This window comes from Macrotis lagotis, chromosome 8 (assembly GCF_037893015.1).
Source record: "Macrotis lagotis isolate mMagLag1 chromosome 8, bilby.v1.9.chrom.fasta, whole genome shotgun sequence".
NCBI lineage: Eukaryota > Metazoa > Chordata > Mammalia > Peramelemorphia > Peramelidae > Macrotis > Macrotis lagotis.
In genome coordinates this window covers 103,173,710-103,188,956 of record NC_133665.1, presented here as the reverse complement: position 1 = coordinate 103,188,956, position 15,247 = coordinate 103,173,710, and the positions used below count along the sequence as shown (strand labels likewise).

Sequence of the window (15,247 nt, the reverse complement as noted above, 5' to 3'; positions counted from 1 at the left end):
TCTAGAAAAACTATAGGAACAGATTAGATAGGTGCTAGCCAACTGAGGCAGGTCTCAGGCTGTGCTCTATCAACAGAATAGTTGAACTTCAGGAAAGGAGAAGTTTCAAAGGTGTCTTTGGAGGGATAACCATGTCCCAGAAAGGGACAGATGGAAAGTCCTAATCAGAGCAAATTCCCACATGTTTATTTTTGGGAGTAGGGAATGATTAGAAACTGATAATCAGAATACAGAAGGAGTCTCAGAATTTCCCAGGAACTGACAGCATCAATCAACTTAGGTTATAGAAACCATTCTCCCCAATAAACATGTGTATCACCAGTTCAAATTGATGCTACTCCAAAGTGGACTTTGGAGAAGAAAATCTTTAACATCTTGTGGATGATGGGAAGGTAGGTGCAAATTCTCATGAGACAGATAGGATGTAAAAAAGTTCCAAATGGGCATCAGAACAGAGAGAAGAAAAAAAGAGCTGTAGATCCGGAAAGCTCGGCCTCTCCCCACTCCCAACACTATCCAAGTCCTGCCACTGGCAGGACAATTTCTCCCTTGCTTTCAGCAGCAGTTACAAACAACCTCATAGCTACAGTTTCCATCACTTAAAAAATCTTGGTGGCTTTGAAGTCCTGGTGTAGAGACAAAGCCTTTTTAGACCTCAAGATATAGGACTGGCTCTCTGAAGAGATGATTGATGAGAGTTCTTCAGGGACTGCTAAGAGGGGGGACTCACAAATCTGGTTTTCCTGTTCTACTCTCTTACAATGCTCTGTTGATAGGTGGAGGTACATATTTCATTCCCATGACATAGGAAAGGTTTGGGAAATGGATGGGAAATCTGTTTATTGCTTCTTTTTTTAAAATTTATTTTTATTAAAGATATTATTTGAGTTTTACAATCCCCCCCCCATCTTGCTTCCCCCCCCCCCCCCGGAAAGTACTCTGTCAGTCTTTACTTTGTTTCCATGTTGTACCTTGATGCAAATTGGTTGTGATGAGAGAGAAATCATATCCTTAAAGAAGAGAAGAGAAGTCTAAGAGGTAACAAGATCAGACAATAAGATATCTGTTTTTTTCTAAATTAAAGGGAATAGTCCTTGTACTTTGTTCAAACTCCACAGCTCCTTATCTGGATACATATGGCACTCTCCTTTGCAGACAGCCCAAAATTGTTCCCGATTGTTGCACTGATGGAATGAGAAAGTCCATCAAGATTGATCATCACTCCCATGTTGCTGTTAGGGTGTACAGTGTTTTTCTGGTTCTGCTCATCTCACCCAGCATCAGTTCATGCAAATCTCTCCAGGCTTCCCTGAAATCCTGTCCCTCCTGGTTTCTAATAGAACAATAGTGTTCCATGACATACACATACCACAGTTTGCTAAGCCATTCCCCAATTGAAGGACATTTACTTGATTTCCAATTCTTTGCTACCATGAACAGGGCTGGTATAAATATTTTTGTGCAAGTAATCTTTTTACCCTTTTTCATCATCTCTTCGGGGTATAGACCCAGTAGTGGTATTGCTGGGTCAAAGGGTTTACTGCTTAGTTCTTACCTCTCACTTAATATTCTTCATTAAATTGTAAGGAAGTATTCTTTTCATTGAGATCATATCATGTGATCAATTCTGACTAAACAAGGAAGTAACAGAATCATTTGTGTCTAATTTATAAATATATATCCCTGGGGACTGCATGCACAAAAAATGTTTTATTAATAGGGATGTGTGATCACAAAAGTCTGGAGACTATTGTTGATGAACCCTAACAGACTCTATAAACATTTACCTGAACCCCCTTATAGAATTATTCCATTTACATATGGAATAAAATGAATCCAAGAGAAGAAAATGACCTACACCTCTCTTCACATCATTTCTTCTTTGTAACCTAAGTTTAGAATTTAGTCTTAAGTTGGGGGGTGGGGAGGGGCAGGAAACAGTATTTTCATGAAAAATTTTAGAGAGCAAATGTACTCCAATTTATTGTTATAATAATGAATGTTTGGCTAAATCCTAGGCATTAGAGCAGGAAAAAAAATTTTAGGCCATCCAATTCAGCTACCTTAGGTCAGTACCTGAAGGCTTAAAAAGAGGAAGTGACTGGCACAACGGCTCATAGACAGGACATAACAGAACAGTCCTTTGAACCACTCTCTTCTGATGAAGGTCTTTCTGCCTATTGAAGCTCTCTCCTAGAACTCCACAGCTCAAAGAGAACCATGGGTCTAGTCCTAGAGCTCAAGGTCGTTTTTTGTTCCTTTGCCTGGAGCTAAATGTCTTTCCACCTGCCCAATCTCAAATCTTCCATACTGGAACTCTGGAGTAGCATAAATTTGGACTGATGATACACAGGTTTATTGGGGAGAATGGTTACTTGATGTATAACCTAAGTCCATCTTAAAGTCAACAAATGTCCCTGGTTGTCTTGTTTGCCCAATTATCTATTTGTAGTATCAGTCCTATGGAATGAATGACTTGCAGAATGTTTTCCCCAGTGATACTTTTATACTGAATAAGAAGAACGCCCAGATAATCCATTATCCATGATTCTCTTGGAAGACCCAAACTAACCAGTAGAAGAGAAAAAGAATTTTCCACCACTCTCTGCACACCAAATACTCCCCAAAAGCATCATTCTCTTCCTGGAAGAACTAGTGTTCACTCCTGTTTTACAGATGAAGACACTGAGGTTCAGAATGATATTTCAATTAAGAGGACATGAGAGTAAAAGAGAGAGAGACCAGTTGCTTAGGCTAGGTCTTCTGGGGTATAACTGATTCCAATCTCATCCAGATGTATAACTCCTTGACCCCTCCCCCTGACTCTCCCTGCACAGGAGGTAGGTTAAGCTCCCTATAAAGTTTCTGCTAACTCTCTCCTCCATGTTGGATCTATGTTGATGTAAGTCCAGTCATCCATCTTGAAGTCCCCTTTCCCCATTCATAGCAAGCCTTGATGTTCTCTCCAACCCAGCCAGTAGCTGTTACTTCTTTATTTAAATTTTACTATTTTCTTAAAAATTCACTCTCTTTTCCTTGTTGTCTCCCTAAAGAACTCTGTGGATTAATTTGTAACTTTTGCAATAACCCATGACTTAAAATTTCTTTTCTTACCCTACTGAGCCAGAGAGTCTTGTGATTTTCTCATTGATAAACAAATTCCCAATGATCCTTGCAAGCTCCCTTCCCCAGGCAATTCACTAGAAAATGGGATTCCAAATCCAGGACTCATTCCACTACACCACAGTGCTACCATGGCTCCCATGGAATGGTTCGAAAGTTCCTTGGTGAGCACTGGATCATAACAAAAAGTGATCAATGAATTACAAATCTCATAATAAGAAGGAAAAGTGTTTTGCAATCAGTAGGTATTAAATAGATGGTTGTTAAATGAAATTGAGCTCTATTGCATACAATAGTGTTGTTATTGTGTACAAATTTCTTCTGCTTCTGTTCAGTTCACTTTGCATTAGTTCATGTAAGTTTTTCCATTCCAGCCTGCTCATTATTTCTTATAACACAATTGGATAACACAACTACTTCAGTCATTCCCCAATTGATGCACATACCTTTAATATCTCATTCTTTACCACTACAAAAAGAACAGCAAGAACTATTTTTGTACAGATGGATCTTTCCTTTTCATTTGGCCTTTTTGGGATACAGGCCTAATATTGTTGGATCAAAAGGTACATAGAGTTTGATAACTCTTTGTACAGAGTTACAAATTGCTCTCCAGAATAGTTGGATAAGTTCACAGCTCCACCAACAATGCATTAGTGTTTCAATTTTCTTATATCTTCCCCAATATATATTATTTCCCTTTTTTGTCATATTCGTCAAACTGATGTGTGAGGTGGTACTTCAGAAATTTTGATTTGTATTTTCTTAACCTGTAGTAACTTAGAGAATTTTTCTTTGATCTCTTCATCTGAAAATCATCTGTTCATATCATTTGACCATTCATCAATTGAGAAATGACTTGTAATCTTATAAACTGGACCAGTTCTCTATATATTTGAGAAATGAGGACTTCGTCAGAGATACTTGCTGTAAAAATCAAATGGTCTTCAATTAGCAGATGAAGAAATACTCTTGTCAGATCTTTGAAAAGGGGAGAAATTTATGACCAAGCAAGAAATAAGAGTACATTATAAATGACAAAATAGATGATTTTTGCCTATATTAAATTTAAAAGTTTTTACAGTAACAAAACCAATGCTGCCAAAATTAGAAGGAAAACAGAAAGTTGGGAAACAATTTTCACAGCTATGGGTTCTGATACAGGTCCCATTTCTAAAATATATAGAGAATTGAATCAAACTTATTAAGGTTACAAGTCATTCCCCAATTGCTAAATGGTCAAAGAATATGAACAAGCAGTTTCAAATGAAGAAATTAAAGTTATATATAATCATATGAAAAAATGTTCCAAATCATTACTGTTTAGAGAAATGCAAATTAAAACAACCATGAAGTTCTACCCCACACTTATCAGATTGGCTAAGATGTTGGAGAGGTTGTGGAAGGATTGGGACATTAATGCATTACTGGATGAGTTGTGAACTGATCCAGTTATTCTGGAGAGCAATATAGAACTATGACCAAAGAGCAATAAAACTGATCATACCCTTTGACCCAGCAATACTAATACTAGGCCTATATCAGAAGAAATCATTAAAAAAAGTGGAAAAAGTCCCACATATTCCAGAATGTTCATAGAAACTCTTTTTGTAGTGGCAAAGAATAGGAAATTGAAGGATTACCCATCAGTTGGGGAATGACTGAACAAATTATGGTATATGAATGTTATGGAACACTATTTTCTAAAAGAAAACTATGAATGGTTGGACTCTAGAGAAGCATGAAATGAATTACAGGAACTGATGCTAAGTGAAGGGAGTAAAACCAAAACATTATACACATTAACAACAACATTGTGAGATGATCAACCTTGATGAATACAGTTTCTCTCATCAATTCAGAGAACTAGAACAACCCTAGGAGATTTACTATGGACAATGCTATCCACATCCAGAGGAAGAAAAACAAAATAAAACCTACAGAATCTGAATGAACACTACATTCACTTTTTTTTTCTTTGGTTTTTGCAAGGAAATGAAGTTAAGTGGCTCACCCAACGTCACACCGCTAAGTAAGTATTAAGTGTCTGAGGCCAAATTTGAACTCAGGTCCCCCTGACTCCAGGGCCAGTGCTCTATCCACACACCACCTCTACATTTACTTTTTTTATGAAATATTTTATTTATTTTGAGTTTTACAATTTTCCCCCCATCTTACTTCCCTCCCCCACCCCCACAGAAGGCAATTTGTCAGTCTTTACATTGTTTCCATGTTGTACATTGATCCAAATTGAGTGTGATGAGAGAGAAGTCATATCCTTAAGGAAGAAACATAAAATATAAGAGATAACAAGATCAGACAATAAGATATCAGTTTTTTTTTCTAAATTAAAGGGAATAGTCCTTGGACTTTGTTCAAACTCCACAGTTCTTTCTCTGGATACAGATGGTATTCTCCATTGCAGACAGCCCAAAATTGTCCCTGATTATTGTACTGATGGAATGAGCAAGTCCATCAAGGTTGATCATCACCCTCATGTTGCTGTTAGGGTGTACATACATATACTTTTAAAAATTTTCTCTTATGTTTTTATTTTCTAACATAGTTTTCTTTCTTTTCCTTTAATCCTAATTCCTCATACAGAAAATGACTAATCCATAAAAATGTTAAACGCAAATGTGCATGTACAATATTCACCAGACTGTTCACGGCTGAGGGAAGGGGGGTGGAAAGGGAGGGTGGAAGGAAATTATGTAATTTTAAAATATGCATATGCATGTGGATGAATGTTGAAATAATTGGAAAAATAAAATATCATTTGGAAAATATCAAATGGTTTTAATGGATAATGTAAGCTATGCTAATATGTCTCTCCAGGGATAAGCAAGCAAGTCTACCAAAGAATTGTGGCCATCAAAGAGGGCACCCTCTATCCAAACAGAACTGGGGAAATACTGACCAATGCTTACTTTTTGGATACAATTTCTTTCTTTTTTTTAGTTTTTTTTTTTAGGTTTTTGCAAGGCAAATGGGGTTAAGTGGCTTGCCCAAGGCCACACAGCTAGGTAATTATTAAGTGTCTGAGACGGGATTTGAACCCAAGTACTCCTGACTCCAAGGCCAGTGCTTTATCCACTGTGCCACCTAGCCACCCCTGGATACAATTTCTTAAGGCAATAGCAATCAAAGGTGGATTATAGTAGGTAGATGGAGGAGAGTATTGTAGGAAGAGTATCATGAGGTTTAGAGGTAGAAGGGATTAGGGATCACCTAGTCAGACCCTTTCATTTTACGGAAGAGAAAGTTGAGCCTTCTGGGAGTGAAATGACTTCAAACCTCAATTGTTACAAAAAAGCAAAGCTGGGATTTGAATTCTGGACTTTTGATTCATAGTCAATGTTCTTTATGCTACACTGTGGATAAGCAAAACTCTGCATATGCTACAAGTCAGTACATCTTTGAGAATCTGCGAGTGGTCCATTTTAGAGGTTAAAAGATATTATGTAAGGGGTGGCTAGGTGGCACAGTGGATAGAGCACTGGGCCTGGAGTCAGGAGTACCTGAGTTCGAATTTGGCCTCAGATACTTAATAATTACTTAGCTGTGTGGCCTTGGGCAAGCCACTTAACCCCATTGCCTTGCAAAAAACCTAAAAACAAAACAAAAGATATTATGTATAAAGACTTTTTTTTTAAAGTTTTTGCAAGGCAAATGGGGTTAAGTGACTTGCCCAAGGCCACACAACTAGGTAATTATTAAGAGTCTGAGACCAGATTTGAACCCAGGTAACTCCTGACTCCAAGGCAGGTGCTCTATCCACTACACCACCTAGCCACCTGGTATAGAGACTTCTTAAAGAAGAAAGTGGATTAAAAAAAATGGGACCTGTTGTTAGGAGCCTTGACTGTTGGGTTAAGTAGCTTAGACCCTTTCCTGTAGGCAACAGAAGATGCAGGATATTCCCTTTTGTAAATTTAAATTTTTATTTTTATTTATTTTTTCTACATTTACAGATAGTTTTCAACATTCATTTTGTAAAGTTTTTCCCTCCAATCCTTCCCTTAATCCATTTGATATACATTATACATGTATAATCATGTTACACATATTTCCATTTTTATCAGGCTGTGAAAGAAGAATCAGAAAAAGGGAAAATGCACAAAAAGGAAGAAGAAAAAAACAAAATTAAAAAGATGAAAATAGTATTCTTTAATCTGCATTCAAATTCCATAGTTTTCCCTCTGGATATGGATGGCATTTTCAATGTCTTTTAGAATTGTCTTTGATTTCTCTGTATTGCAGAGAACTAAATCTATCATGGTTGATCACTGCACAATGTTGTTGCTAAGGTGTACATTGTTCTCCTAATTCTGCTCATTTCACTCAACATCAGTTCATGTAAATCTTTCCAGGTTTTCCTGAAATCTCTCTGTTCATCATTTCTTTTTTTTAAACTTATTTTTATTAAGATATTATTGGAGTTTTACAATTTTCCCCATCTTACTTCCCTACCCCCACAGAAAGCAATCGTCAGTCTTTACTTTGTTTCCATGTTGTACCTTGATCCAAATTGAGTGTGATGAGAGAGGAATCATATCCTTAAAGAAGAGACAAGAAGTCTAAGAGGTAACAAGATCAGACATTAAGATATCTGTTTTTTTTCTAAATTAAAGGGAATAGTCCTTGAACTTTGTTCAAACTCCACAGCTCCTTATCTGAATACAGATGGCACTCTCCTTTGCAGACAGCCCAAAATTGCTCCTGATTGTTGCACTGATGGAATGAGCAAGTCCTTCAAGGTTGATATCACCCCCCACGTTGCTGTTAGGGTATACAGTGTTTTTCTGGTTCTGCTCATCTCATTCAGCATCAGTTCATGCAAATCCCTCCAGGCTTTCCTGAATTCCCATCCTTTCTGGTTTCTAATAGAACAATAGTGTTCCATGACATACATATACCACAGTTTGCTAAGCCATTCCCCAATTGAAGGACATTTACTTGATTTCCAATTCTTTGCCACCACAAACAGAATTGCTATAAATATTTTTGTACAAGTAATGTTTTTACCCTTTTTCATCATCTCTTCAGGATACAGACCCAGTAGCGGTATTGCTGGGTCAAAGGATATGCACATTTTTGTTGCCCTTTGGGCATAGTTCCAAATTTCTCTCCAGAAAGGTTGGATGAGTTCACAGCTCCACCAACAGTGTAATAGTATTCCAGATTTCCCACAACCCATTATCCTTCCTCGTCATATTGGCCAATTTGAGAGGTGTGAGGTGGTACCTCAGAGAAGCTTTAATTTGCATTTCTCTAATAATTAATGATTTAGAGCAATTTTTCATATGGCTATGGATTGCTTTGATCTCCTGATCTGTAAATTGCCTTTGCATATCCTTTGACCATTTGTCAATTGGGGAATGGCTTTTTGTTTTAAAAATATGACTCAGTTCTCTGTATATTTTAGAAATGAGTCCTTTGTCAGAATCATTAGTTGTAAAGATTGTTTCCCAATTTACTACATTTCTTTTCATCTTGTTACAATGGTTTTATCTGTGCAAAAGCTTTTTAATTATATGTAATCGAAATCATCTAATTGTTTTTTGGTGATGTTCTCCAACTCTTCCTTAGTCATAAACTGCTCCCCTTTCCATAGATCTGACAGGTAAACTCATCCTTGATCTTTTAATTTTCTTATAGTATTATTTTTTGTGTCTAAGTCTTGTGACCATTTGGATCTTATCTTGGTAAAGGGTGTGAGGTGTTGGTCTAATCTAAGTTTCTTCCATACTAACTTCCAATTATCCCAGCAGTTTTTATCAAAGAGGGAGTTTTTCTCCCAATGGCTGGACTCTTTGGGTTTATCAAACAGCAGATTACTATAATCATCTCCTGCTTTTACACCTAGTCTATTCCACTGCTCCACCACTCTATTTCTTAGCCAGTACCAAACAGTTTTGATGACTGATGCTTCATAATATAATTTTAGATCAGGTAGGGCTAAGCCACCTTCTTTTGTACTTTCTTTCATTAAGCTTCTGGAAATTCTTGACTTTTTATTTCTCCATATGAATTTACTTACAATTTTTTCTAATTCATTAAAGTAATTTTTTGGAATTTTGATTGGTAGGGCACTTAACAGGTAGTTTAGCTTTGGTAGAATTGTCATTTTTATTATATTAGCTCTACCTATCCATGAGCAGTTGATATTTGCCCAGTTATTTAAATCTGATTTAATTAGTGTGAGAAGTGTTTTATAATTGTTTTCAAAAAGATTCTGAGTCTGTCTTGGCAAATAGACTCCCAAGTATTTTATATTGTCTGAGGTTACTTTGAATGGGATTTCTCTTTCTAGCTCTTCCTACTGTATCTTGCTAGACATATATAGAAAAGTTGAGGATTTATGAGGGTTTATTTTATAACCTGCAACTTTGCTAAAATTGCTAATTGTTTCCAGTAGTTTTTTGGATGATTTCTTGGGATTCCCTAGGTAGACCATCATGTCATCTGCAAGGAGAGAGAGTTTTGTCTCTTCCTTCCCAATTCTAATTCCTTCAATTTCTTTTTCTTCTCTAATTGCTGAAGCTAACATTTCTAATATGATATTGAATAGTAGTGGTGATAATGGGCACCCTTGTTTCACCCCTGATCTTATTGGGAATGCTTCTAGCCTCTCCCCATTGAATATAATGCTTGTTGATGGTTTCAGATAGATACTGCTAATTATTCTAAGGAACAGTCCATTTATTCCTTACATTCTCTAGTGTTTTTAGTAGGAATGGATGCTGTATTTTGTCCAAAGCTTTTTTAGCATCTATTGATATAATCATATAATTTCTGATAGGTTGGTTGTTGATACAATTGAGTATAAGAACACTTTTCCTGGTATTGAACCAACCCTGCATTCCTGGAATAAATCCTACTTGATCATAATGTATTATCCTAGTGATAACTGGTTGTAATCATTTTGCTAAGATTTTATTTAAGATTTTTGCATCTATATTCGTCAGGGAGATAGGTCTATAATTTTATTTCTCTGTTTTAACTCTTCCTGGTTTAGGTAACAGCACCATATCAGTTTCATAGAAAGAGTTAGGCAGAGTTCCATCTTTTCCAATTTTCCAAAGAGTTTATATAGAATTGGAACCAATTGTTCCTTAAATGTTTGGTAGAATTTGCTTGTGAATTCATCAGGCCATGGAGATTTTTTCTTAGGGAGTGCAATGATGGCTTGTTGAATTCATTTTTCTGAGATAGGATTGTTTAGGTATTTAATCTCTTCTTCATTTAACCTGGGCAACTTATATTTTTGTAAATATTCATCTATTTCACTTAGATTATCAAATTTATTGGCATAGAGTTGGGCAAAATAATTTCAAATTATTACTTTAATTTCCTCCTCATTGGTGGTGAGTTCACCTTTTTCATTTATGATAATAGCAATTTGTTTTTCTTCTTTCTTTTTAAAATCAAATTGACCAGAGGCTTAGCAATTTTATGGTTTTTTTTAATAATACCAACTTTTGGTTTTATTTATTAATTCAATAGTTTTTTTGCTTTTGCTTTTATTAATTTCTCCTTTAATTTTTAGAATTTCTAATTTGGTATTTAATTGGAGATTTTTGATTTGTTCTTTCTCTAATTTTTTTAGTTGCATGTTTAGTTCATTGATTTCCTCTTTCTCCAATTTATTCATGTAAGCATTTAAAGCTATAATATATCCCCTGAGAGTTGCTTTGAATGGTTCCCATAGGTTTTGGTATGTTGTTTCATTATTGTCATTATCTAGGATAAAATGGTTAATTCTTTCTATAATTTGTTTTTTGGTCCACTCATTTTTTAAAATGAGGTTATTCAGTTTCCAATTTGTTCTGGGTCTATATCTCCTTGGCCCAATATTGCATATGACTTTTATTGCATTGTAATCTGAGAAAGATGTGCCTTTCTGCAGTTGATCATTAGGTTTTGATGTCCTAGTACATGGTCAATTTTTGTATAAGTTGCATGTACTGCAGAGCAAAAGGTATATTCCTCTCTATCCCCATTCAGTTTCCTCCATAAGTCTACCATATCTAGTTCTAACTATAGTCTAGGCATGAAAGAGATCACCAAAGGAAACAGTAAAGAGAAAGAGAAAGAATGGAGGAGGTACAAAGATAGAACACTGGGAGTTCAAGGGGAGGAGAAAGAAAATGAGCCTACAGTGGAATCTGAAGGAATAGTCAGAGGATGGGAGCAGGGTCCCAGAAACCAAGATGCCCTACAAATCAGTCAAAGAGATTAAGGAAGACTAAGAGAGGTAACCCAGAGAGAACAGAGTTTAAAAGGAAGGTATAATCTAGATTATCAAAAGCTACTGAAAAATGAAAGAGAAAAGACAATTAGATGTATTGATTGGAGAAAGGCATTGGAGAGCAGTTGACTAGAGCGATGAGGACAAGTTTCATGTTATAGGAGAGAAGATTCTGGAGAATTAGTGGGTGGGTGATTAGAAAGGGGAGAGAGTAACTGTACCTCACTGTATCCTTGAACCTGTGCAAAGTTTTCACCATCAATCTAGAAGCACATTCGATATCGGAATTGAACATCATGTATTGGCTGTGTGGCACCAATTCCAAATCTTTTCACATTAATTGAAGGCATCTTCACCTCCTGCTCAACTAACTCTATGTCATATTGTGTGACCATCAAGAACACAAACATTTTCATCTCATTGAGGGCAAAGAACCTCCCAGGACACATGGTGGTACCAGCACCCCATTGCAGCATGTGTGGTTTGATCCGTCTCCCTTGCTTGTAGAAAGCTACCTTCCTGCTGCCATCAGGGTTTAGGAAACGGTCGTATTTGAAGGTAGTTGGGTCTGGGTAGATTTCTGGATCCCTATGAAGGAAAAGGTAAGGGAAGATGGACACTTCATCTCCTTGGCGGAGAGCATACTCCCTGCCATCATCCATTTTCAAGATTATGTCCTCTATGATGGACCTGGTCAGGAAAGGAGTAACCACCATGCGTAATGTCTCCTCAATGACACTGTCCAACACCGGGGTCTGCTGAAGCATGCTATATTCAACATTGATGGGTACCCCACCTGCTCTTCTCTCCTGCCCCATTTTCTTGAGGATACTTTCTGCCTCCTCCTTCACAGCCTTCAGAGCCTTGGGGTTCTTCAGGAGGAAGAAAAGGACCCAGAAGGACACAACACCTATGTTGCCTTGGGACACCCAGAGAAGTACAAGGTTAAACTGACTTTGTTTTTTCTCTGGCACTCCCCCTTCAGCCTGCTGTTCCTGAGCAGTACGGATCCATCCACTCACATTATCCTTTTCCATGATGTGTTGCGGAGAGAGAATATCCCAAAAAAAGTCTTTAAGTCTCCTCATTTCTTGCTTCTCCTTGGGTTGGAGCACAGAGTAAAATGCTTGAGGAAAGAGAGTGTCAAGTTTTCTGAATTCCTCAAAAACTTTCTTGGATTGGAGAAGGTCTTGAGCATGGTCTGTCTTGCCATTAGTAGTTAAGTTCCCAAACAAAGCTAGGTAACCAGCTCTAAAGACAATGCTGTAGCAGTAATGAAATAACCCTTCTTGCTTCCACTCCTGGAGTTCTGGTCTCATATCTGCACCCGCTTCCAGCAAAAGGATTTTCAGGCTATCCATTACAGACTGGGTCAAACCAACTAATCCACTACTCATCAAGTACTTTGGGGTGGAATTGTGCATGATATTTCCATGACATTCTTGTCCTTGAAACTCAAAGACTTTGTACACCAAGTCAGATGTGAACTTGGAATAGTCCAACTTGCTTCTGTTCTCCTTCAGAATGGCATCAAAAGAGAAAGGGTCAGTGACAAAAGTGATGTATCGTCCAGCCATCTGAACAGTGAAGATGTCCCCGTGACGTTCTTGCATCCTCTTCAGGAAATTGGAGGCATTGTTATAGAAGTCCCTGCCATGGCCCAGCCAGGGGATGAGGCCTTTGTCCAGAGGGGGCTCTCTGGCTCTTCTTTGGCGTAATGCCCCCAACCTGTACAGCACTATCAGGACAGTGGTCACCAGGACTGCAAGCACAGAAACCCAGAATGCCATTACCACACCAGAAGGAATCTGTGTTTCCAGGTATCTCAGGGAAAAGTGAAAGTGCTCTTTGATGATGACAGCCTTATAAGCATAGTAAAAGTCTTTACTGCCTGTACCTTGTCCTGGGTTGGTTGAGAACAAGAGATTAATTATGTGGCATCAGGCCAGGGAGCAAATGTACTGAGCCTACTATTTTTAGAAATCTGAAAACAGTCAGAGGGAGAACAGCCAGACAATGTCAGGGGAAATTTAATGGGAAAAGCCAAAAATTGCCCCAAAAGGCCTTGGAAATTAGTAAGCATGGACAGGTAGAGTACTATGTTAGTAGCATCAATCCTATATAAAAATCACATCAACAAGTTAATCAAGAAATAAAAAGTATTTATTGAGGGTCAAAGAACAGTAATCCAGAGCAATGTCCTGTATTATTGACAAAGAGGGGGAGTTCCAAATAGAGTTTATATAAACTCAGAAAGCAGGGCTAGATACTAGATACTAGGTGGGGCACAAGTTAATTATTGCATTGTGATAGCACATACAGGAATGGGTTAGACAAGTTCTAGCCAAATGAGGTAGGTCTAGGACTGTGTCTCATCTACAGAATAGCTGAACATCCCCCCCGCCCCAATCGGGGTTGCAGAAGTGTCTTTGGAGTTATCTCTGTCCCAGAACAGGGGCAGATAGGAAGTCCCAAGCAGAGCAAATCCCCAGGAGTTTATCTTGGGGATAGAGGATGATTAGAAATTGGTAGTCAGAATAGAGGATTCTCAAGCAATCAAGCAACAATCAATTCTTGATCACCATGAGTCCCAACATCCATCAGTTATGTCATGTCAGAACTGGAAGGGAATTTAGAACACAGAACAAACAAGGCAGAGTCAGAAAGTCTTTGAGGCTCTTTTGATAAAATCCTTTCACTGGGGTGGCTAGGTGGTGTAGTGGATAAGGCACCAGCCTTGGAGTCAGGAGTACCTGGGTTCAAATCTGGTCTCAGACACTTAATAATTACCTAGCTGTGTGGCCTTGGGCAAGCCACTTAACCCTATTTGCCTTGCAAAAACCTTAAAAAAAAACCACATAAAATCCTTTCATTTTCCTGGAGATGAGAATATGGGAGAGACTAAGTTTGGGAAAATTGAAAGAGTTTGTAGAGTAGTGGCATTTCTGGTTGTTGTGAATTGTTTCATCTGTGTGACTCCATCTGGGATTATCTTGGCAAAGATATTAGAGAAGCTGGCTGTTTCTTTCTCAAACTCATTTGACAGATGAGAAACTGAAGCAAACTCATTGTACATGCTATCTAAATGTTAGATATTGTTTATGTTTATTAACTAAGTAGTCAAAGATCAGAAAGAAATATTACTTGTATTCCAAAAATATTCATAGCAGCACTATTATGGTATCAAAATTCTAGAAACAAAGTGGGGATTTGTATAGCGAAAAATGACTGAACAAATTGTGACCCATGGCCTAAAGTGTGTCTTTATGTGTTTGTGTGTGTGTGTGTGTGTGTATGTGCAACCCAACCTTGGGAACAAAATTTTCTAATCTGTTTTCAAATTGACCAAGTATAAAGTTTCAACAGATTGTGGATCCATTTGTTAAAAATATAAGTATGTCACATCTTTTGTCAAATCTGATATTATTTAAATTAGAATTACAATATTTCTGATCTATATTTCTAATCAAAACTTGTTCTATCAGCCTCTAATTGAGGTCTGTAAGTTTGGAATGATCACCTTCTGCCCCTTTCAAGGTCTCTGTCTCTAGATATAAATTTGAAGGGAGGTGCTTTCTGTGTGAAATAGCCTAATGCCCCTCTAATTGCACCTGCAAGTTTTACTGCAGAAGCTGTGTAAACCAGCAGTTAAAGACAATCCTGAGAAGGCAGGAATCTGCTCTGGTTATCTAAATGAGAGCCTGAATAAATTCTTGTACTTATGACATTTTGGAAAGGAAAAAACTCCAATGTTTTATATGTCTATATCATATCTAATAACATGTAAAACATAGTGTCAGAAGAGGAGATGGTAGTCCTAGGTTAATTGGATCTTTGTCATTCTGACATGGGACAGACTTCAAGGAAGGG

The 15,247-nt window shown here is 37.5% G+C and overlaps 1 protein-coding gene across 1 annotated transcript; it reads right to left on the bottom strand.

Annotated features, from left to right (window-relative positions):
• Positions 1-6,886: 6,886 nt before the first annotated feature.
• On the bottom strand, positions 6,887-13,257 carry LOC141495930 (7-alpha-hydroxycholest-4-en-3-one 12-alpha-hydroxylase-like). Its single transcript, XM_074197840.1, has one exon. It carries the CDS (start codon positions 13,165-13,167, stop codon positions 11,641-11,643), a length of 1,527 nt encoding a protein of 508 aa, XP_074053941.1. The 5' UTR covers positions 13,168-13,257; the 3' UTR covers positions 6,887-11,640.
• Positions 13,258-15,247: the final 1,990 nt, after the last annotated feature.

What these genes read in the sequence shown, in the direction of transcription:
- LOC141495930 (XM_074197840.1), bottom strand. Translation starts at nt 13,167, where the DNA reads ATGGCATTCTGGGTTTCTGTGCTTGCAGTCCTGGTGACCACTGTCCTG.